At 44.8% G+C, this 23,575-nt stretch overlaps 1 protein-coding gene across 5 annotated transcripts in view; it reads right to left on the bottom strand.

The window, feature by feature from the left end:
- LAMA5 (laminin subunit alpha 5) overlaps positions 1-23,575 on the bottom strand; it is a 221,665-nt gene that overhangs the window by 74,456 nt on the left and 123,634 nt on the right. For 3 of the 5 annotated variants that reach the window (XR_012236861.1, XM_073607510.1, XM_073607511.1), the window contains exons 21-36: positions 21,583-21,682; positions 19,519-19,675; positions 18,695-18,833; positions 17,315-17,457; positions 17,127-17,233; positions 16,608-16,761; positions 16,354-16,514; positions 15,695-15,803; positions 15,510-15,607; positions 15,222-15,429; positions 11,422-11,551; positions 11,193-11,332; positions 10,976-11,091; positions 10,672-10,883; positions 10,053-10,257; positions 643-787 (exon numbers count right to left, since the gene is read on the bottom strand). Coding sequence is in view for 4 of the 5 variants with exons in the window: in XM_073607510.1 (XP_073463611.1) it covers positions 643-787; positions 10,053-10,257; positions 10,672-10,883; positions 10,976-11,091; positions 11,193-11,332; positions 11,422-11,551; positions 15,222-15,429; positions 15,510-15,607; positions 15,695-15,803; positions 16,354-16,514; positions 16,608-16,761; positions 17,127-17,233; positions 17,315-17,457; positions 18,695-18,833; positions 19,519-19,675; positions 21,583-21,682 (2,324 nt within the window). In the remaining variant the exon portion in view is untranslated. The remainder of the gene's footprint in view (positions 1-642; positions 788-10,052; positions 10,258-10,671; positions 10,884-10,975; positions 11,092-11,192; positions 11,333-11,421; positions 11,552-15,221; positions 15,430-15,509; positions 15,608-15,694; positions 15,804-16,353; positions 16,515-16,607; positions 16,762-17,126; positions 17,234-17,314; positions 17,458-18,694; positions 18,834-19,518; positions 19,676-21,582; positions 21,683-23,575) is intronic. The other 2 variants (XM_073607512.1, XM_073607513.1) reach the window with 1 other exon arrangement.

Below are 23,575 nucleotides of genomic sequence, written 5' to 3'. Positions count from 1 at the left end.
ATTCACTTGAATGGGTCATATACATATATACACACACATACGCATGTGTGTTTAAGCTTAGGGGTGCACACCCTAATGCAATAGGCTGCGCACACCTGTGAGAACACACATGCAGTGGAAGATCTGTTCAGCCAAACATGACTTGTCAGAACATTTTTTTCCTGTAACATCAGCTGTTTACCAGCAAACTGGAACCAATTAGGTGTATACAGTATATACTTAAAGGTAATTTTTGAGGTAATGTTCACATTTTTACATTTATATTATATTTCCATATGTGTATATCATTATGCAGGTTTGCAGTAATTTTTTTTTTTTAACTATCAATATTTATTTCACTACAATTACTCCACCACCCTGAACAAGAACTGCTGACTTAAATACAAATCATATAGAAGATAGTTTTTAAAGCTTTATCAATCTAACAAGAGGATTAACCGTAAGCTCTTCTGAGCAGGGCCCCCTTAACCCGCTTGTATGTAACTGTATTGTCTCGCTTTTATGTTGTAAAGCACTGCGTAAACTGTTGGTGCTATATAGAGCCTGAATAATAATAATAATAAATAATAACCCAATGCATTTCACAGGCTTAGCCAAAAAAATAAATACATTTGTAAACACAATATTTTCTTAGGAGCTGACCTTGCATAGGCACTGCCCAGTGAGAGAGTCACATATGCCGTCTTCGGTACCGGCTCTGTTGCAGTCACATGGTCTGCAGTTGGGGTATCCATAAAACCCAGGAGCGCATTTCTCACATCGCCGTCCCATAATGTTTGGTTTACACCTACAACAGGAAATGTGTGAAGAAAACATGAATAGTGACACCGAGTCTTATGGTTTTTCCCTGGGATTCCTTGATGTTACTTTTTTTATTCAGATGTAAATTATGGTTCACTTTACCAATACAAGAGGAGATAGACATTTTAAAGGTCTGTTCATTTGGCTGGGTTCAGACCTCACAGCCTTTGAAGAAACGACATAATGGATCTGATTTTAAGAGTTCAGAGCCCATAATAAACATTATTACCCTGACAGATTTATATATGAAGAGCCCTCCTATATAACAATGCATGGGTTCTTAGAAGGTAATAGCCCACCCAAGCATGTAATAATGGCAGACAATGGGTTGACAATATCTTAGCGGGTGGTGTCTACACAAAGCAGAAACAACAATTTTGTTGTCTGAATCAATAGTGAATGAATGGTGAAATGCGCCCTGAGAATTCCCTTTCAAGCAGTGACATTTTTAAAACCTCATACACACAATCAGAATATCGGACGAATGATCGTCATTTTATTTTTTTTTTTGCATGCTAGTCTCCACATCGAAAACAAATAGGTTACTAACGCACGAAAATTCTCGTACGACAGAATAAAAATTCAGAAGTGATGTAATGTATTTGTATTGTATTTTCTGAAAACTGTACTGACTAAACGAAAATAATACGATCTGGTATTTGTACGAGAAAACTTTTTGTGTTCGTCCCTTTGGAAAATTTCAGACGACAGCTGTGTACTAACGATCAGATTATAGTACGATCGCTTTGAAAGTGGTATTTTTTTTGTACGATATTCTGATCGTGTGTACGGGGCTTAAGGAAATTAGGCATCAAAGATAGGATTGCCTGTGAATTTGATAAGCTGAGGTACGGACATAGCAGAAACTACAGGACACAGTGCTGAGTATGGAAGCATAAAACAGTCTATAACTGGTTGAACAATACAATGAGATCTGCCTCTTTATCCAGCCCTGTAGCACTAGGTCAAATTTACAAAGTGATATACCTATCAATCAGATATTCTCTTTCAGGTATTCAGTATTACAATGGGAGCATGAGTGGTAAAATCAAACTGGTTTTTATGGAAACTAATAATAAATCTATCTGCATAATGCATAGTTAGCGACAAAAGGACAGTATGGGGGAGATTTACTAAAGCTGGTGCACACAGAATCTGATGCAGCTGTGCATAGTAACCAATCAGCTTCTAGCTTCAGCTTGTTCAATTAGGCTTTGACAATAAAACCTAGGGGTCGATTGGTTACCATGCACAGCTCCCCCTATATGTGTGTCCTGAGCCAGATCGTGAACATGACAATCTTGGCAAGAACTCAAGTCTTGGTGGATGTCCGGTGGGAGGCACCTACAGCTATCATGCTTCTGCAGTAAACCAGCAGGATACCACAACTGCTCAAAGTCGTGAACCTGCCCATCACTTCACAAGGGAAGATGTACTTGCTGGCAGTTGGTGTCTGATAGGGCAGGTCATCCAGTACAGACAATGCAAACAGAACCTTTCTGTGCATATAGAAAAGCCCGGAGCAAAGCAAATTAAATGACATAGGCGGAGGGCTTACATGACTGGGGAAACAGGGTAATAGTATCAGGAGAGGGAGTGTATCAGGTTGGTGCTGGGGGGAGGGGTTGGAGAGGAGATAAAAGGGAGGCCCCTCCCTATGAGTCATCACAGTTTAGGGAAAAGTTCAGCAGAAGCATGTCAGAGGTGGAGCAGCTCTTGGCCCAGCTCAGGGAGGAAGCAGCGTTTCAGGGTCTCTGGTTGGCTGCAGGACACTTTGGGGCTTATTCTAACACGAACAGCAGCAGGTGACATTACAGGGGGGAGGTAGGGCAATCGGGCGTGTAGGCCCAGGCCGCTGGAGCGATTTTCTCACCGGACCGTCACTCTAGGCCACAGCGTCAGTCGGGGGGTACCCTGTCAGGGACTCCCGACGGGACCCCCGGCCTAGTGGGCAACAGCGCGGGATGGGGGGAGTCCTGTGCGGTCTCCCCTCCAGCACAGGAGGTCACCAGGAGGACAGTCTGGGAGCTCCGGGGCGGCATTGCGGCCTACTAGGCGGTGGAAACAGGAGGGCACAGGCCTCCTAGCGCTACGTCAGTCGGCCTGAGGCCTACCATTGAGGAACAAAGCAGAAGGGGTTCCCGGGCTATCTTATGCACCGCCAAGGGACCTTAGGAGGAGCAGTGGGGGACAGCCGGGGAGGACTTCCAGGCAAGCGGAGGCCAGCAGGACTGAGGCCCCACACACTGGTCCTGGTAAGGCCGTCCAGAAGCCGGTGAGCGGGTACGCAATGCGGGGGGGTTCGGAGGTCAGCGGAACCATCGGCAGCTGGTGCTGTTATGCCTGGCGGGCTCTCATCAGAAGAGGAAGAGGGGTCTGGACAGAGGTCGGCAGGAGAACTGGGAGTCGGAAGAAGAGGCTGCTCCCCCCTCCAGCAGTGCAGTGCAACGTCGTTGGAAAGCAGATGGTCGGCTGATGGGGCAACTCCTGTGCAGCCCGGTAAGTCACCTTTACACTTATATCATGAGGGATTGTCTGTTAGCATAGGGCAAGAGGGCAGGACAGATGGGTCCGGCGGGAAGGACGGCGGTGGCTGAGGCAGCTGGGGGGGGGCTGCGGGGTTACTGGGTTTTCTTGATGGGACATAGGAATTGATGCAAAAGTTGGGGCATGCGGCTAGAGCCCCCGCTGGGCCGGTGTCAGCCTGGGTCCCACCAGCAAAAGTAGTCGGCCAAGCCATTTTGCTGGGGGGTGCGGTAGCTCCGGTAGTTCCGGCCTTGACAACATGCCCGTCACAGGTAACACAGGTGGGGTTACGCAGGGGACGACCAAGGTGGTGGTGGCGGGGGAAGCTGCGGGCAGACAGGAAGTCATCAGACTAGCTGGTTCTGCAAAATGCGAGGTCTATGTTTACTATGAGGGGCCATTGGGTGCGCACTTGAAGCCTGAAGTATGAGAAAAGATGTGGTAGGGGGAGTATGCGGAGATTTTTTCCCTGCTGCAGTTAGCAAAAATTTAACCTGGATAGGGTTAAACCGGATCATTCAAAGGAGGACGGAGAGTAGAGGGGATACCGGTTGATCCCGACGACATTTGCCAACTGGCTACAGGAGTTTTACCATCAGTGCAAGGGTGAGTGGGGAAAAAGAACCCCGAATACTGTTCGGCACTCTTATGTTACTAGGATTTGATAGGGGAGGCGGATAAAGCTTATGGGGGCACGGAGTGGCTGAGGTATGTTGAGCATTTTCATCAGTGGAGAGTTATCTGGCCGGCGTTGAGATGGGACCATAAGGACATCAGCCTGTGACTGTGCTTGAGGACGGCTGCGTGGGCTCCGCACCAGTTAATTTTCAGGGGAGGCCGGTGGACTTTCGGCTCAGGGACAGGCGGCCGGCAACAAAAAAGGGGTATGCTGGCAGTACAATGCTAGGACCTGCACGTTCCGAGGGATGTGCCGGTACAAGCACTAGTGTTCAGGGGTGGATGGTCTCATCAGTCGTCCAGAGGTTGCAAGCAAGGAATAGGTCGTGCTGGAGAGGCTGGACACAAGAGGGAGGACCACAGTGATGGTGAAAAGGATGTGGCCGTTTTCTCGGTAGGTATCCGGATTGGAAAGTGGCTCAGTTGCGGGATTCAGGTTTCACAGCTGGCGTTAGGATTCCATGTATTTTAGAGGTGATTCCACGGTGTCTTGCACTTTGTGATCGGCCATGCGACAGCCAGATGTAGTTTCTGAGGAACTTAGTAGGGAAGTTGCATGGGGTCGCATGGAGGGCCCCTTTCCGTCTGCACTGTTTCGCTGATTTGGTAGTTTCCTCTTTGGAGTAGTGCCAAAGTAGGAGCCCAACAAATTTAGGTTGATTCACCACTTTCTTTTCCAAAAGGGGGTCGGTTAGTGATGCCATTGACCAGGAGACATGTTCGGTGAGTAGTACATCGTTCGCTGCTACGGTGGGTTGGGTGCGTCATTACAGCAAGGGGGCAATGATGGCGAAGGTGGAGGTGGAATCAGTTTTTCGGCTACCCCCAGTTCACCCGGATAGCTTCCGGTTGCTGGGGGTGTCATTGGAATGAGTAATTTTGCGTCGTCCAATGCCCACCGATGTGTTGCTATGTATTCCTGTGCACTGTTTGAGCAATTTAGCTCAGTTGTGGGAGGGGTGGTAAGGGATGTGTCGGGCGGGAATTCGATCATCCATTACCTGTACGATTTCATTTGCATGGTACCAGCTTCTTCCAGAATCTGCGCGGGGCTCCTGGCTACGTGGGAACACAGAGCGGACCGGTTTGGAATTCCGGTGGCACCTGAGAAGACGGGGGGGCCTAGCACGGTCATCACGTTCCTGGGCGTTGTCTTGGACTCGGGTGCAATGGAACGCAGGTTGTCGGTAGATAAGCTGGGAATTTAAAAGGGGATATTGCAGGTGTGATTGGTTTAAGCGTGGTCATCACGTTCCTGGGCGTTGTCTTGGACTCGGGTGCAATGGAACGCAGGTTGACGGTAGATAAGCTGGCGAATTTAAAAGGAGAAATTGCAGGTGTGATTAGTTTACGCAAAGTCAGCTGCGAGTACTGCAATCGTTCGGGGGTAAGCGGAATTTGGCATGTCACATTCGGCCAATGGGGGCGGGTTTTTCTATCATTGGTTTTTGGCAAGTACAGCCGGGATCAGGTCTCCCACGAGCATTGTGCGCTTGGTTAAAGCGCACAGGGAGAACTTGAGGGTATGGCATACCTTTTTTGTTTGGGAATCCTTTCACGGACGGGCTCTATGGATTTTAGGGCCCGTTAGCAATTTTGACATTTGAAATTATTACAGATACTGTTGGCTCTACGGGTTTTGGGGTTTTTTATTCCAGGGTCAGTGGAGTGCTGGACCATGGCCGTGGTCATGGCTTGAAGCGGGAGTTAGGAAGAATTTAGTGTTGCTGGAATTGTTTCTGGTGGGGCTGGCGGTGAAATTGTGGGGTGCTTCGTTCAGGGATCTGAAGGGGATGGAAGGAAGGGCTGGCGTTCGTTCAAAAGGCTGGTGAAGGGTCAGCTGGCCTGGCAGTTCGTTTACTGGTGTTGTATTTCAGGTGAGGCATAGGGAAGAGGGTGTGTCCACTCCTGCTGTGAATATGAAGTTAGCTGGTTTAGCTTTCCTATTCAAATTGCAAGGTCAACCTGATTTCACACAAGATTTTGGGGTGAGACGGGCGATTAAGAGTTACCGGCGATCGGTGGCCCGCAGGGATGCCAGGAGACCAGTAACCTTTGTCATGATGCGGGGTATGGTAGCATATTTGGGGGAGTGTGTTGATCTGAATACCAGGCCATCTTGTTCAAGGTGGCCCTTTTTGTTAGCGTTCTTTAGGGTGTTTCGGATAGAGGAGTTGGTCAGTCCTTAAAAAGGTTCGTGGGGGAATTGGGGGTCACGAGGTTATATGTGGAGATGACGGGTTGGCTTTATTTTTGCGTAGATCGAAGACCGATCAAATGGGTAAAAGGGAGGTCAGTACAGGTGCTCCAGTGCCAGGATCACTGCTGTGCCTCATGTAGATGGATCTACTGTATCGCGCTTTCATATTGTTGATGATTTTTTGTAAGAAAATGTTTACGGGCATTGGGGTGGGTAGAGAAGGAGTTTTCCTCTCATTCATTTTGGATAGGGGCTGCTACGGAGGCAGCCAGAAGTGGACTGGATGTGGATTCGGTAAAAGCGTATTGGGTGGTGGGAATCAAGGAGGTCCCAGACAGCAGTTCGGCCTCAACTTGTGGTTGGGTTGTGAAGTATTAGGGTGGGGAGGAGTTTGATGTTAGGCCCTGCGTGGTATGGAATACTATTTGGTCATGGTGTTGGGTTTGCTTTCTTATAATTTCAGAATCGGTGGCAGGAAAGTCTGGATAATGGGTCATTCCTAGGTGTTCTGGGGGGCCAGGAGGGGTGATGTTGGGTAAGAAGGCAGGCATATGGGTTTGTATAGATGGTAGGCTGTATTCGTGGTTGGGAGTCCCTGGGATGTTATGGGGTAGGATTGTTACTGAAGTGCATCGGTATGCAAAAAAGGGACAGGCTGCCCGACGTTTTTGCACGTGGGCGGCAACGGTTTGGGGGTGAGGTCCATGTTGGACATTACGTGGGACATCAAATTCGATGTGCGGCGGTTATTGAGGGATTTTCCTGGCATGGTCATTGTTTTGGTCGGACATGGTGGCTCGTACAACATGGCGGATGGCCAGGTCGGTGGAAAGGGTTAGTAGGGCCAGGAGAAAGATTAATAGGGATGTGAGCAAGTTCATGGTTAGGCATGGGGGATTGGCTATTAGGCATGTGGAATTGGAGTTTGAGAAAGGGAGATACCTGAGGGCAGATGGGGTGTATTTGCATGAGGTGGGTATTGACATGTGGGTGTTCGGATTACAAGAGGGTATTCAGAGAGCACTTCGGGTGTGGAAGGGCACCCATAGGTAAGGTGTTTCCTTTGGGTGCTGTGGCGGGTGTTGGTCTTTGCAGGGGAAGGAAGATATTTCAGAAGGAAGAGTTCAGGAACTATCGTTGCTATGGGTCCTGATGGTGGTTTCCAGCTAATGGAGATTAGCTGGAAAGTGTTAATGGGGGCACTGCGGTTAGTGGTTGTCTCTGAGCCAGCATGTCGGCTTGAGGCCTATTAATACACTTGGAGAGGTACCGCAGTGCAGTATTGTTTTTCCACAGATGGTTATGAAGTTCCTGCAAAGACCAACGCTAGGAGATTGATGGGTTGATTAACAGATGTTTCAATGTTTTATGTTAATTGGAATATATATATTTGTTTAAATAAATTAGGCTGCTACGGCCTTGTTAACTCCAACCTTGGTGTGGTCTCAATTAATACGGTAAGGTTAAGAGGTTGGGGTATATAAGTGGTGGTAGAGTTACCTCTGTTATACAACAGTCAAGAAAAGCCCGGAGCAAAGCAAATTAAATGACATAGGCGGAGGGCTTACATGACTGGGGAAACAGGGTAATAGTATCAGGAGAGGGAGTGTATCAGGTTGGTGCTGGGGGGAGGGGTTGGAGAGGAGATAAAAGGGAGGCCCCTCCCTATGAGTCATCACAGTTTAGGGAAAAGTTCCCGCCCACCCTCCCTTTGGTTTCATTGTTTTTGGCTGTTTTGTATTTCTTGCTTTTCATTTCGGACAGGTTCGTTGAATCCTGCAATGTCGTGGCAGTGGCGGGTGTTGGTCTTTGCAGGGGAAGGAAGATATTTCAGAAGGAAGAGTTCAGGAACTATCGTTGCTATGGGTCCTGATGGTGGTTTCCAGCTAATGGAGATTAGCTGGAAAGTGTTAATGGGGGCACTGCGGTTAGTGGTTGTCTCTGAGCCAGCATGTCGGCTTGAGGCCTATTAATACACTTGGAGAGGTACCGCAGTGCAGTATTGTTTTTCCACAGATGGTTATGAAGTTCCTGCAAAGACCAACGCTAGGAGATTGATGGGTTGATTAACAGATGTTTCAATGTTTTATGTTAATTGGAATATATATATTTGTTTAAATAAATTAGGCTGCTACGGCCTTGTTAACTCCAACCTTGGTGTGGTCTCAATTAATACGGTAAGGTTAAGAGGTTGGGGTATATAAGTGGTGGTAGAGTTACCTCTGTTATACAACAGTCATGCAATCCTTATTAACATGAAATCAGAAGGAAGTTGACTAAAGATCAGTTTTACCTTAACCACTTCCAGACCGCCCACCGTCGTTATACGTCGGTACTTTGACGTTGAATACTGTTGTTATGGCAGCAGATAGCTGCCATAACCCCGGTATTTTAAAAAAAGGCAGGCGGTCAGATAAAAGTTCAGATAAAAGTGGTCTCTGCAGCGAATTCATCACAAGATCACTTTTATTGGTGACGGGAGAGGTGCCCACCGCCCTCAGGACACGTCACGGTCATCTCCGCAGCTTACCGGAGCCATTGGTAGTGGCGGAGGCGATCCAATGTTTTCCCCTCAGAGGCATGAAGTCGAGTGAGGGAATGATGGCCCCCACTAAACTCCATACCATTAAGTCCAGTGGGGGCCATGGTATGGTATGGTATGGAGTCAAGTGGGGGCCATCATTCCCTCACTCGACTTCATGCCTCTGAGGGGAGAACATCAGATCGTCTCCGCCACTACCAATGGTCTTAAAGGGGACTTTTTTTTTTTTTATTGCATTTAAGTGTAAATGTGAGATCTGAGGTCTTCAGATCTCACATTAAAGTGAAAGTGAAAATTCCTGTCATGCTTTCCTTTCTTTTACAAGGGATGTTTATATTCCTTGTAATAGGAATAAAAGTGATCCATTTTTTTTTTTTTTAAAGGGATAGTGTAAAAATAAAAAGTAAAATAAATAAGAAAAAATACATTTTTCTTTTTAAAGCACCCCATCCTGTCGTGCTCGCGCGCAGATGCAAACTCATACGCAAGTTGGGCCTGCATATGTAAACGGTGTGTAAACCACACATATGAAGTATTACCGCGATTGTTAGAGTGGGAGCAATAACGCTAGCAAAATACCTCCTCTCTAACTCAAAACTGATAACTCGTAGACATTTTTAAACTTCGCCTATGGAGATTTTAAGTGTCAAAGTTTGTCACCATTCCACGAGCGGGTGCAATTTTGAAGCGTGACATGTTGGGTATAAATTTACTCAGCGTAACATTGTCTTTCACAATATAAAAAAAAAAAAAATTGGGCTAACTTTAATGTTTTTTTATGTTTTAATTCAAGAAATTGTATTTGTTCCCAAAAAATTGCGTTTGTAAGACCGCTGCGCAAATATGGTGTGACATACAAGAACCGCCATTTTATTCTCTAGGGTGTCTGAAAAAATATATAATGTTTGGGGGTTCTAAGTACTTTTCTAGCAAAAAAAAAAAAGATTTTAACTTGTAAACACTAAATGTAAAAAATAGGCCCGGTCCATAAGTGGTTAATCAATCCCTGCATGCGTCCCACCAGAAAACCGCCAGTTTCTCCAATCAAGACTCGAAAATAAAATAAAGAATCTAAACAGCTACTGTGGGCAACATTTTTTTTTTTTCAAACATTTATAATCATGCATGGTGCCCAATGATTGAAGTTGTCGTTGCTGTTGTTACATGACACAAAATGACATGCCTATATGACAGCTTCAGGACTATATATGTGGGATTTTAGAAGAAAACAGCTTCCTTTTGTCCTAAATGGAAGTTAGCACACATTACTACCCAGTGTATCAGGAATATTGTGCCGTCACTTACGCGCACTGTCCTGTCTGGATGTCACAGCCAGGTTCAGTAAGGTTCTGTAGTCCAGTCTGAGAACAATCGCACTCCTCACACCCAACCAGTGGATGGCAACCAAAGGTCTGCGGCTGACAAACCGTGCAATCCGGCTTTACAGTATGAGGAGGGCAGATACACTGTCCAGTCACCTCGTCACACAGACGCGATCCACATTCACATGCTGCAAGAGAGAAAAAAAAGACGAGTGAGTCATTCACTCATCATTCCGACAATTTAATGTTGAAATATATAGATTAAAGGTGCCCTACCAATTCCCACCTGCAAGCAACAATGGAACCCTTGTGCCCAACTCATTTATATATGTTTGGCTTTATCACTTTGACCTTTCAATTTAAATGAGTGTTTACCCGGTAGTGTAGCCAGGTTTACATGAAAGCTGCACAGGTATTCTGGAATGGTTCCAAGACTCACATAAATAGATGGAGTGCAGGAAGAAGGGACTTCGTTGGATTTTTTTCGGATGCTACAAGTATTTATTTATAACATATTCTAAATAACCCATTTAACACATAATGCAGTCACCACACCAAGATAAAAAGGTTTGCTCTTGTACAACAGTCGCACTGGAACTTACGCCTGCATTCAGGGAATCCCCAGAATCCTGTGGCACAGCGCGAACAATCTCTTCCAATCACATTGGGTCTGCAAGTGCACTGTCCTCCGTAAGGCTCACATGATGTGCCCTGGGAGCCAGCCTCGTGGCAGTTGCAGGACTGGGCACCATTGTTATAGAAGAGGGACAGGGAGATGGCGGCATCTCGGCAGAATTTAGACGAGGTTGGACTGCTGGGGAGAGATACAAATAAAAATTTCAGCAAGACCCCATTTTGCCTATCTCAACTATTAGTAGAAAAATAAATAAAAATGAATGTAGTTACCTGCTCTGGAAGCTGTTGGTACTGCACTGACTGATAAAACTGTATGATTTGTCCAGTGGTTCTTCCACCAGATAGCTGGAACTGTAACTATCCTCTGGTATCACCAGTATGTACTCCTAAAACACAGATTGTAAGCATATTGGTCAGCCCTCATCATTAAAGAGTACCAGACATTCATGTACAGCATTATCTTCCTCAGAAATGCAGTGGAACCTACCAGCCATATGATCTTTCCATCTGGTACATGTACGGTGACTGTGATGTCACTGTCAGTCATGCCCAGGATGGCTTGATCTTCAGACAAAACCAAACTACGGCAACCAAAACCATGAGGGCAGAATGTGGCATTGGCAGAGCCTGGGGAGAGAAAAGACGTAGATGACATACCTACTTTACCAAACAGGTCTATAGCTGGATCATGACCTTTAAACATCCATAATCCTTACCTCTCCAAACCCGGCCACCATGCACCTGTACCTCCAAAGTAAACGATGGTTGGGAAGGTTGATAGTAGTGAATCATGAAGGCGTAACGCCCTGGCGATGGAACACGTCCGTTATATGTCACCGTTGTCTGCTTTCCAAAGACAATAGAAAAAAAAAGACTTTTACTAATGAGATTGCTTGGGAAATCTGCTGAAGTTTCAAACATGGAGATTGACCTCAGACATTAGATGACTTTGAGATTGGGCAGATATCAATATGTGTGTGTGTGTGGTGTCAATCCCTGGGGATATAAATCTCTTAGATATTCCAAAGGCCTTCTTCTCTGCCAAAATTCTGTTGCTTTCCACCTTTGTTGTTTCATGTGTTCCCCCCACACCTTTACGTGTTTCAAAATTTGACATTTTGTAAAATATAAAGTAAATAAGATTCTATTAGGAATGCTGGGAGCCCTTTATTATGGGCACAGCATGTGTACAGAGTACAGACCCAGGAAATCAGAGATCCCATTAACAATATCTCTGAGAGATAGAGGAGATTGTCAGGAATTATTTCTCCAGCATTTACAAAAAACAACAGGTTTTGGTAGAGTATCCTTTTAAAGAAAAAGTCTCATGTAATTTTTCATTATTGTGTTCGGTTACCCAGGGGAAAAAGTACATATAGTACTTTTATACTATACTTTTTTGTGCCATCCTCTTATGTGCTGCCTAAGGCCAGCCATACACAGTTCGAATCTCGGACTGTTCAGCAGGAGTTGGTTGAGATTCAAACTGTTAATGGGCAGGCTGAATGTACCAAGTTGATCGATCGATCAATCGATCCACTTGGGTACAACTAGACAGCCAGATTCTCTTGCGATTATCGCTGGCGGCTGCTACAGCCACTAGCGATAATCACTGTCTCCCCCCTGCCAGGAGAAGACAATTTCTGATCCCGTGTTGATGGGGGAACCCGTGGTTGTAGGAAAGAAATTTGCACCGTGTATTTGCCTTAGACTAGCTGTGAGGTCAGACAAGGCCATCCAGCAGTGCAGGTAGCAACAAGACAGCTGCTTCGACAATCTTCACTTTTCTCTCTCTCCAAGCACTTGCCAGAGACAAGCATCTCATGAAGAATGGAGGGGGGGATCGTCAGCTAAAATGTTTTAAAATGCTTGGGGAAAAGTGCTGTTTGTCAAAGCAGTGATCTCCTTGCTACCTGCGTTGATGGATGGCCAAGGAGAGAGAAGTACTTTGTGCTCCTGGGAACTGAACACATTGAGGCTCCGTTCACATATATGTGAATTGAATGCGTTTTGGACCGCAACCATTTCACATGACATGTGAATCAAACCGGGTTTCTATGGAGCCGGTTCGCATGTGTACAGTGCAGCAGCAGTGCGAATTCTCTGTGAATTTAAAAAGAGTCCAGTGGGTTTTTTGAGCATTGCGGTGTGGTTCAGATGCAAATTCCAAGCTCACTGCCTTCTATGGGAATGCATCTGAAGCGCACATCAGAACAGTTTTGAACACGAATTCGATCTGAAAAAAAAAACAGAGTGGGGGTCCCCTCACTAATCCATACCAGGCCCTTTCAGGTCTGGTATGAATTTTAGGGGGAACCCCACACCAAAAAAAAAAAAAAAAAAAGGGGCATGGCCACTCCCCCCTAATCCATACCAGACCCTTAGGCACCGGGATCTGCCCCCCACAACATCAACATGGAGACTGGGTGCTTCGGGTGGGGGGGCACAGAGCCCCCCCTGCCCCAAAGCGACCCCCCTAATATAGGGGGGGTGCACTGACTTGTCCCCTCCTCTTTTCTGGCCTGCCAGGCTGCACGCTCGGATAAGGGTCTGGTATGGATATTGGGGGACCCCAGGCCATTTTTAAAAATATTTTGGTGTGTGGGTACCCCTCAAAATCCATTCCAGAAGTAAGGCGTGGGATTCCGCTTAAAATACGTACCAGACCCGAAAGGGCCTGGTATGGATTGTGGGGACCCCCCCCACCACACCATTTTTTTCTTGATTTTTTATTGTGGGGAACCCGCTGACAGCTGATGAGTCATTTGTTTTTAAGGACGTGGCGGCCGGCTTCCCAGCTCGCTACTTAATGACCTGTTAATGTTAAAGACGCCAGTGCCCGCTGGCTCCAAAAATTTGCATCTGAACCTCATCTAAATCGCAGCTGAACCCCTGAAAAGGCTGCTTAGGAAATTCGCTGCGAAAACGGAGGGGAAATTAGCACAGGACATGTTCAAACCTAGCCTGATACAAATGGAAGTGAGACTTCTTCTTTAAAAAGTAATAGACCATTCAGTTACCATTCTGCTGAACATCACTGTTACTGACACCAAACTCCACAACCTAACTTTCTTATTAATAAAAAATAAGCAAAGGTAGGGATGTAGGGTTTAAATATGCGACAATAAATATATGACATTACTGTGCATATACTAGCACACCAATGTAAAAGGCACAGTAAACTACCCGAGCAATAAATCAAAAGGTTAAATTAAATGTCAAACCTAACTGATACTATAAATTCCTGTATCACAATGCCCTTTTCAATTTATTCGTTACTAAGCTTTCTGGCCTGCATATCTAAACGCAAGGACAAAAATGCAATACATTGCACAGATTTGGTGACTGCATTCAGGCACTTTTCAGGCCAAGTACATTCATTTTATCTCAGTACAGCAATCATGGTTGGTTTTGCCAAAAATACAGTGTCCTCTTCACTTCCTGTGAGTTGAATTTAAAGCACAATCTTTTCTTCCTTTCAAACTATCTTCTGTAAACGACTAATTCCCCTCCGCATGTAATGCAGATGAGTGGAAGACTCCTTCTGTATTCCGAATCAGAAGAGCAGTGGGGGACAACCATGGCTCTCTTCATAGACACAATGGGGTAAGCAAGCATAGCCATGTGAAAGGGAGCTCAATGACAGGAATTGTGTTACTGGCCAGATCAACAGGTAAAAATAAAGCAAAAAAAAAAGAAAGAAAACGAATGCAGCCACCACATCTAAGGACTGGTAATTTGCAATAATTAAAATTTTTAATTTTGGGTTTAGAAACTCTTGAAACCTTTGCTAATGATTTTGCAGTTTGCAAACCTATTAGCAAAAGTATGTAGGTATAGGACCCCCCGCCATGCCTCTCTAAAGGAGAATTGTACAAAAAAAAAATTGTTAAAGCCACAAGTTCTTTTTTTACTCTACTATTCCTTTATATTGGCTTTTGACATTTACAAATGCAGCATTTTAGAAATTGGATGAAAGGTTTATCACCGGGAATCACTTTTTGAAAGAGAAATAGTGCATTTTATATACAACTATATCACCCCAAAATTAGGGACAAATGAGGAGGAAAGAGGGACATTGCTCCAAATCAGGGACAGTCCCTCGAAAATCAGGGACAGTTGGAAGCTAAGCAGTTTGTACTTTAGCTCCCCTAGCTTTATTCACTGATGGTAATAAAGACTACACTATGCTTAGAGATAATAGCCAACAAACTATACCACTTGCTGGATAATATAGCAAAGAGGGGTTACCACCTATCATCATTTTCCAGGATCATGGAGCTTCCAATTCAATTCCAAATTCACCTATAGAGCCCCCTGCTGTTGAAAACTGCAGCTGCACATTGCACTGCATAGCTTAGCAAGCCGATATGAATTTTTTGTGTGGGACGAATTTAAAAGATGGGAACAAGACCCCACTGTTGGTTACAAATGCACTGTGTTTGACAAAAACACCTTCATCCCATTTCAGAGAGAGTACTGTAACTTATGTCAGAGGGTGCAATTTATCACAAACCTCAGGAGATTGCAGACGTATCACTTTTGTGGCATCTACAGCTGTCGGTGGCAGTGATGTTGGATGTGGCACAACCTTTTGGCCATTGGTAGATGGCATTTGGTGTCCTGGCCATACAGGGATTTTGTTTGACACTGAGCTTGTCTTCCCCTCCGTTAAAACCACAGACTGTGATGGTTTATGGAACCTCGATGGAATGCAAGATCCACTATGGATAAAAGGAGATATCAGATCAGAGGCCAATAAATATATTATGCAAGCCATTAGAACTAGGCACGAGCCAAATACCTGCTGGGGTTAAAAGATCCGTGAACCGCAATGCAGTGAACTCGTGGCTCAACGTACTGCATAGTGAACTGGTCAGCAGGAATGAGGAAGACCTTGCCCTGAAAGAAAGAACAACAGTGAAAACTTAGGAGACTTAACAAGTGAGACAGAACAAAGAAGACACCAAACATCCTTCTGACACTCACCAGGTGGAACTGAGTCTTGTCTGCTGTAAAGCGAATGCTGACTTCGGTGGTAAGGTCAAACAAGGCCACCTTCTGCTGATGGTCCAAAGCCATTCCACGGCACAGAAAGCTGTAACACATTCATAAGATATGTGTTATCTCCAACAACATAACACTAGTGTACAAATTTAACTAAAGTGGTGCCATCCCATCTGCAGTTTTTTTTCAAAGAAAACCACCCTTGTATTGTAGTACGTAAAAACTGATATTAAGAATACTGCCAATGTGCAGGCACAGCAAGATACATTTGTCTTCTGATAATCAATTTCGGTGTGCATGGATGCCAGGTGCATTCTAAAGAATGCTAGACAGTGTCCCTAATGTTTGAGCCTTGGAGCTCAGGACCACCCCTCCTGGACTTTAGATGGTCCCTGTTCTTAGAGTCCAATTTGGGAGATAAAGTAGCCAGTGGTGCTTTAAGTTGAGACCCTCTGCATCCCAGGATCCGAGGCCTCCCCAGGAGCACAGAAATGGATTAAAGGATTTTCAGAGAAAAAAGAAGTAGATCTAGGAAGTATTCCCATCCAGCTATGGGTTAGGGGTTTTGAGCATGCAAGGGTTTTCTTTATGAATGAATAAAATTAATGAATTTTTTCCACCTATGCAGCCAAGATACAAACCTGAATTTGCAGGGGTAGAAGGTAAAGACTCCATGCTGTGCGGGACGTTGTGGAGAATTTACTGTAGCACTGGTGGTCTGAATATCCTCCTCGTTGGCGTACTCTACGACAATGGCATAACGGCCTGGGTGAGGCACTGGCAGATTGAACTGGACATCAATCTAGAAGACAGACCATGATGTTCAGGGTTTTTATAAGCCACCTGCACACTTAATAAAGAGATACAGACATCAATACTCTCTTATTGTACGTACATCACTTCCATAGCAGCCAATTAATGGTGGGTGCCTGGGGGTGATCTGCTCTGTTGGGCAAGGTCGGGGAAGGCTGTTGTCCATTCGGCAGGTAACTTCACTGCCCTCTGATGAAGGGAATTCATCCAGCGAGAGGTATTTGTACAGCAGGCAGCTGGATAGAAAGACATCAGTATAAATTTATAAATAAACACACTACATGAGGTCCATATTATATATTAATTATACTTATGCCTGAGCGGCCATCTTATATTATATGTACAGGTCAGTCCAACAGTTGTAAAGCATTTCACATCAACATATATCATGCTTACCTAATTTAACCATGGGCATTACATACACCTCCAATGTCTCTGTCATCTTGTGATATAAAGACAAGTGTTTTGTATTTTCACCGACTGTTATGTGCTATGTCACTAATGAGTTTACATCATGAGAACTAATAGACATGCATTATGCACTGTTTAATTAACACCGTATTTGTTCTTGGATAAATTGTGCAATTTGGATGATCCTTACTTCTGATTGGCCTGCTCCGTAGTCGGGGCATATGTGCAGGCCTCAGTCACTTTCACCTGGAGAATTGGAGCCTCGTAGTAGGCACTTGGAAGTAGGACAAAGTAATCCTGGTTGAGGAAATATACGTTGAAATCAAAATACTGTTATCAAATCACTGCCAAACTTCCAAAATGGTGTAAAAGACTTACCAGAAGCACATCCTCCACCTCGATCACCACCGACCACGTGTTTGGATTCAGAACAAAAGGCTCTCCATAAGTACTGCTCGGGACAGTGACAAAAGCTGGTTCTTTGCTCGGAGGAAAAACAATTTGCTTGATTTGTTCAGAACCTGCACAGAAGTATAAATTGATGGTGTTACAATAACTTTGATGACTTGTTGTACATCATTGAGACGGGATTGTCCTCCTCCAGTCTACTGTACACTATTGGCTTTGAAGGAACATTTGTACAAAAAAAATCTCATCAGTACAAACGATAGTACCAACAGAGACTCGATGAATGTTATATGAAAGTACTTTGTATAATTCTATTCATTCTAAAGTTGAATAAAAGCAATTTAAACTAACAAAATCCCCATAGGGAAGGGAACGGGGGAAGGGGAGGGGAGAGGAAGGGAAGGGTAGGGTAAGGGAAAGGGAGGGTAAGGGAAGGGGTGGGGAGGGAAGGGAAAGGGAGGGTAAGGGAAGGGATGGGGAGGGAAGGGATGGGGAGGGAGAGGGAAGGGATGGGGAGGGGAGGGGAAGGGGAGGGGAGGGGAAGGGGAGGGGAGGGGAAGGGGAGGGGAGGGGAAGGGGAGGGGAGGGGAAGGGGAGGGGAAGGGAAGGGGAAGGGGAGGGGAAGGGAAGGGGAGGGGAAGGGGAGGGAAGGGGAGGGGAAGGGGAGGGAAGGGGAGGGGAGGGGAGGGGAGGGGAAGGGGAGGGGAAGGGGAGGGAAGGGAAGGCCAGGGGAGGGGAAGGAAGGGAAGGCCAGGGGAGGGGAAGGAAGGGGAGGGAACGGAAGAGAAGGGAAGGGGAGAGGAAGGGGAAAGAAAAGGAATTACACACAAACACACACGATAAAATACAGAATTTTGTGTTGCATATTAAACACAGACTTTCCTAATACCACGAGAGGAGGAAACAGGAATAACATTGCTGCCTGCCAGTAGAGAAATTCTGTTATTTTAGAAATCAAAAGCTGAGAAGAAAGAAAATCTTCAGCCTGCTGAAATAAACACTTCCACTTTTGTACATAAAGTTTGTGAGGTTCACTGAAGGTTTGAGGTTTATCACAATAATTGAGTTTTCTCAGCTGTCTCTTCATAAAAAGAGCTTCAAAATGACAAACGGCAAAGCTCAACTTTGAGCAGCCAAATCCACAAGCCTTGTAATTATGTTCCCGCAGAAACATATCCCCAAAGGAGATTAGAGGCACTCCAGTGACAGGAACGAGAAGTAGATCTTGTGTCCACAGTCCGACCCCCAGCCAGCATTAATGAGACATTCCTCAACTAGTCGAGTCTCAGTGTCTACTCTGTGGAATGTACCATTTGTAAGCACAGGGTGGACAGACACTTGGGCACTTACAGTTAGCACAGGCATTGAACTTCTTCTCTTCTATAAATGACACCTTGCCGTACACACTATCTGAGCCGCGGTTGACGTACCGGAACACAACTCGGAAAAGGTCAGGGGATGTCACGTTAATGGTCAGAATGACTTTTGGCTGTCAAGAAATAATGTCAACAAATGACGATGAAGAGCCACACTTTATTATACATCTATACATTATTATACATCTTCAAATAGGTCATTATTTGAAAACAAAGTGCTAAAATGCATTCAGCCCTTCTGCAAAATAGCCATATACAATATAGCCCAACACATAGCCTAAAAGTGTAACTTCAGTTTTCTTGAAAAACTGATATTTTTTATTTATTTATTTCAGGTACTTATATAGCGCCGTCAATTTACGCAGCGCTTTACATATACATTGTACAGTCACATCAGTCCCTACCCTCAAGGAGCTTACAATCTAAGGTCCCTAACTCACATTCATACATATTAGGGACAATTTAGACAGGATCCAATTAACCTACCAGCATGTCTGTGGAGTGTGGGAGGAAACCGGAGTACCCGGAGGAAACCCACGCAGGCACAGGAAGAACATGCAAACGATATTCATATTTTGTAATTCAATGTTAATATAAATTACTTTTCAAATTCAATCCAAAGGCTAAAATGTTCTAAAACTGACAAAACCAGCATTCATGGCTGCCTATCATTTTTCACACATACTACTTTTTCTCTCGCTTTCTCTCTTTCTGCTTTCCCAAAACACGCTGGGGAATTTGATAGACTATTGCAGACAACATGAGCTCTTCTCTTACATAAATATAGTCTGGTCTCACCTGATATGGTGACATTTGGGCATATCCTCTCCAGCTGAAGTTCTCAAACTCCAGAGGGTTGAAGCCAAATCTGACTTGCCTTCCATCCGGCGTCCGGCCATCCTCCACTTCATATCTCAGATGATGTAGATCCGGGAAATAATATCCACTGACAGGTCTGGGAGGTGAAAAATAGCCAATCAGGAGCACAGAAAACTCTCATTAACCATATATCATGGGCAATTGTTAATGGACATAATAGGATTACTCATGTACATTGGTGTACTCAGCCTATTGCATTAGGGTGTGTACCCCAGAGCACAAACACATATGTCAGAAGAGCAGTGGATGGTGTCAGTAGAGCAGAGATTGGTGTCAGTAGGGTAGTGGACAGTGTCAGTAGTTTTTACTTTTATCATTTTTTTACGATTTTTTTTTTTTTAAATAATTTTTTTAATTTTTCTAGGAGTCCCGTTTGGGGGCTTTGGTGAAATATTAAGGATATAAACAGAGAGAAAGGGACTGAGGGTAGCACTTCCCCAGTCCCTTTCTCTGCAGCCTCAGGTGCACTGGACAGTAGGGTAGTGGACAGTGTCAGTAGTCTTTACTTTTATTATTTTTTTACAATTTTTTTAAATAATTTTTAAAAAATTTTCTAGGAGCCCCGTTTGGGGGCTTTGGTGAAATATTAAGGATATAAACAGAGAGAAAGGGACTGAGGCTAGCGCTTCCCCAGTCCCTTTCTCTGCAGCCTCAGCTGCACTGGACAGTGAACAGTGAAAGTGCTCTTTAATGAGCGGCTTCCTGTTCATTCATAAACGGAAGCACAGTAAACATAGTTTACTATGCTTCAGTTAAGAATGAACACAGGAGCGATAGGTACAGATCACTCACTGTGTTCATTCATTCATCCATCCTGAAACATCCCCTGCAGCAGCCAGCGGGAGAGGAGAGGAAGGAAGCTGGCAGCACTGCAGGGGAGAGACAAGGGACACCAGGAACCAGGGGAAATCGGTGTACGCAGCACACCCTGTGCACACGCCTATGCTAGTATTTGATACTTTCATTCTTTAACAGATACTCAAGGATATGCAAAGTTTTCTAACCTGTACTGTGAGACTATGAAGACGGTCATTGCTGACTTCCTCTAAGAATGCCACTTGATTGGCTGTCATGCTAATCCAGTGCATTCTGTACTTTATAAAGCACTGAACTGGAATAATATGCAGATCCAGATAAATATGAGATCACATAATGGCGCACAATGGGTCTTATTTATTAATGAGACATAGAATTATCTTAAATACCTTATATGTTGGCCACAAAAAAAAAAAACAACAATCACAGTCTTTCCCTTATTATTTACAGGGAGAAAGAAATTGGAAACTCAGACTGGTTCATGTGAGCAACACCTACTTTCCCCCATACCGGTAATCCCTCATCTGTATAATATTCGGAGTTTAAACTAATTTAAAAAACACAATTAACATGTCATGAACTGAACAGTGATTACCATTGGCTACAATGCACCGAAAAGCAGAAAAATCAAAACTGCAAGTTGTATTTCAAAAGAAAGAGAATAGGATACTGATGTTCATCAGGAAAGCAAGATAAAGCATTAACATTTGAAGCAAATAAAGCTTCTGGGCACCCATAGGCCTACAATAACATTGCTCTACATGTGAGTAAGATGCCACCAAAAATAGCAGCCATTTTGTTTCTCAGTTGGCCTCTGTAGAGATGCCAGGCTTTATTAACACTTAATGAAGTTGCAGACAAATTCATCAATTAATTATCCCAAGGTCATTTTCAGTACGACTCACATGACCAGCTGTAGTAAAATGCTGGAGATAATGCTGTACAAACATCTTGTTCCTTTTTTTTTTTTGTACAGTGTAATGAAAGTCCACAGCAGCTGTCTCTGCCCAGCTTAAATGCGGCTGATTTCAACAGGCCTTCATTAGCTGGGACAGCTGATGCTCAGTGACAAGCGTCCAACATACACATCCGCTATTAATCTGGCAATTACTAAGCCTGTGTGATCATTCCGCTATCACAGCCACTATTCCCAGCACACACACTCACCGGTTGCACTTCGGTCCATCCACATTCTCACGGCACTGGCATTCGCCTGTCCTGGCATCGCATGCCAAGCCAACTGAGCCTCCGATGTCACACTGGCATCCTGCAAGGGGTCGAAGAACACCTGGTGAGTTCACTCTGCCAAGCCGTGAGCACTAGGCCCGAGGAGGCAGCAAATAGGATATTTATAGCGGCCTTAGCTGTGGAATGCGCAAGAGGCATCCGCTCTTCTAAATGTGCAATAAGAAGGCATTTCCAGATATCCAATTAGTGGGGAATTCATCACCCGGTGGCATACAGGACTGGATATGACAGTGGTTGGAATTAGAATGAGTACATGGTGAAAAGCTAGCTAAGAAAGAGTGGATTCTGGGAAATTTCATAGTCATTAAAGCAAACTTAAAGTGATTGTCAAGCCACTTCTATAAAATGCTCCCATTTCCTCTGTATTAGAACAACAAGTTCCCCTGTGTCTGTGTAATATAATAAATATGCTTATCTGTACTGATAACACAGTGTCTTCCTATGATCAGGTGCCTTCTCTCCTCTGCCCGGGTTGACAGTTCCAGTGGGCGGGGCCAAGCACTGCCGTTGACGTCAGCCAGGGAGGAGAGGAGAGAGAGCCAAGGAGTCACATGATCGCAGGAAGACACTGTGTTATCGGTACAGATAAGCATATTTATTATATAACACAGTTACAGGGGAACTTATTGTTATAATACAAAGGGGATGGGAGCTTTATATTAAATATGAAAGCAGCAGGAGGGGGAGAGGGCGGGCGCTGACACGAGCAGACAGTCAGAGAGGGGAGGGGGAGAGGGTGGAGAAGAGGACACAGGAGACAGATAGAAGGCTGCAGCTGACAAAGGCACGTACGCGGACCACGGTGTCAGGGCTCAGCAGCCCTGATATATCAGAGACAGTGTACAGGGGGTAGGGTATAGCCAGGCAGGATTAGACAGGTATTACAGGTGATACAGGGGGCCAAACAAGCACTGTGCTGTATGACATGCTTTAAGGGAACAAGATTTGTTTTTTGGGGGGGGTTAGCAAACGCTTTAAGGAAAACTTATAGATGTTTATTATTATCACATGACTAGGATCAAGTTAAAGAGCAACTGAAGAAAATAGGAGGAATTAATTTGTGGATTTGCTAATCCAGCAAACACTGCAGAGGTGTTTCTGTTGTTAAATTAACCACTTCCTTCTCTGCCTATAGTAATATGACGTCCGCAGATGGGATCTCCCATCCTGGGCGGGCGTCATATGACGTCCTCGGCTTCCCGGCGGTATAGGGGGCACGTGCCCGCTGCGTCACCGAGAAGCCGTTGCATGTGCACAGGCGCCCGCGATGTCCGCCGGGCACCCACAATCGCTCGTGACAGAGCAGGAACGTGGATCTGTGTGTGTAAACACACAGATCCACGTTCTGTCAGGGGAGAGGAGACAGATATAGGAACACCGATTGGTCTCCTCCCCCAGTCAGTAACATCCCCCCCAGTTAGAATCACTCCCTAGGTAACACATTTAACCCCTTGATTGCCCCCTAGTGTTAACTCCTTCCCTGCCAGTGACATTTATACAGTAATCAGTGCATATTTATAGCACTGATCTCTGTATAAATGTCAATGATTCCAAAATAGTGTCAAAAGTGTCCGTTCTGTCTGCCGCAATGTCACAGTCACAATAAAAATTGCAGCTCGCAATTTTTTTTTTTACCAAAAATATGTAGAAGAATACATATCGACCTAAACTGAGGAAAACATTTTTTTTTTTTAATTTGGGATATTTATTATAGCAAGAAGTAAAAAATATTGTGTTGTTTTCAAAATTGTTGCTCTTTTTTTTCAAAAAATAAAAACCGCAGAGGTGATCAAATACCACCAAAAGAAAGCTCTATTTGTGGGGGGAAAAAATGATAAAAATTTGGGGTAAATGTTGCATGACCGCGCAATTGTCATTCAAAATGTGACAACGCTGAAAGCTGAAAATTGGC

The sequence above is a fragment of the Aquarana catesbeiana genome, linkage group LG12 (genome assembly GCF_042186555.1).
Source record: "Aquarana catesbeiana isolate 2022-GZ linkage group LG12, ASM4218655v1, whole genome shotgun sequence".
NCBI classification, from domain to species: Eukaryota; Metazoa; Chordata; class Amphibia; order Anura; family Ranidae; genus Aquarana; species Aquarana catesbeiana.
Note: the sequence above shows the minus strand (reverse complement) of the source record. Positions and strands in the feature narration are given on the sequence as shown.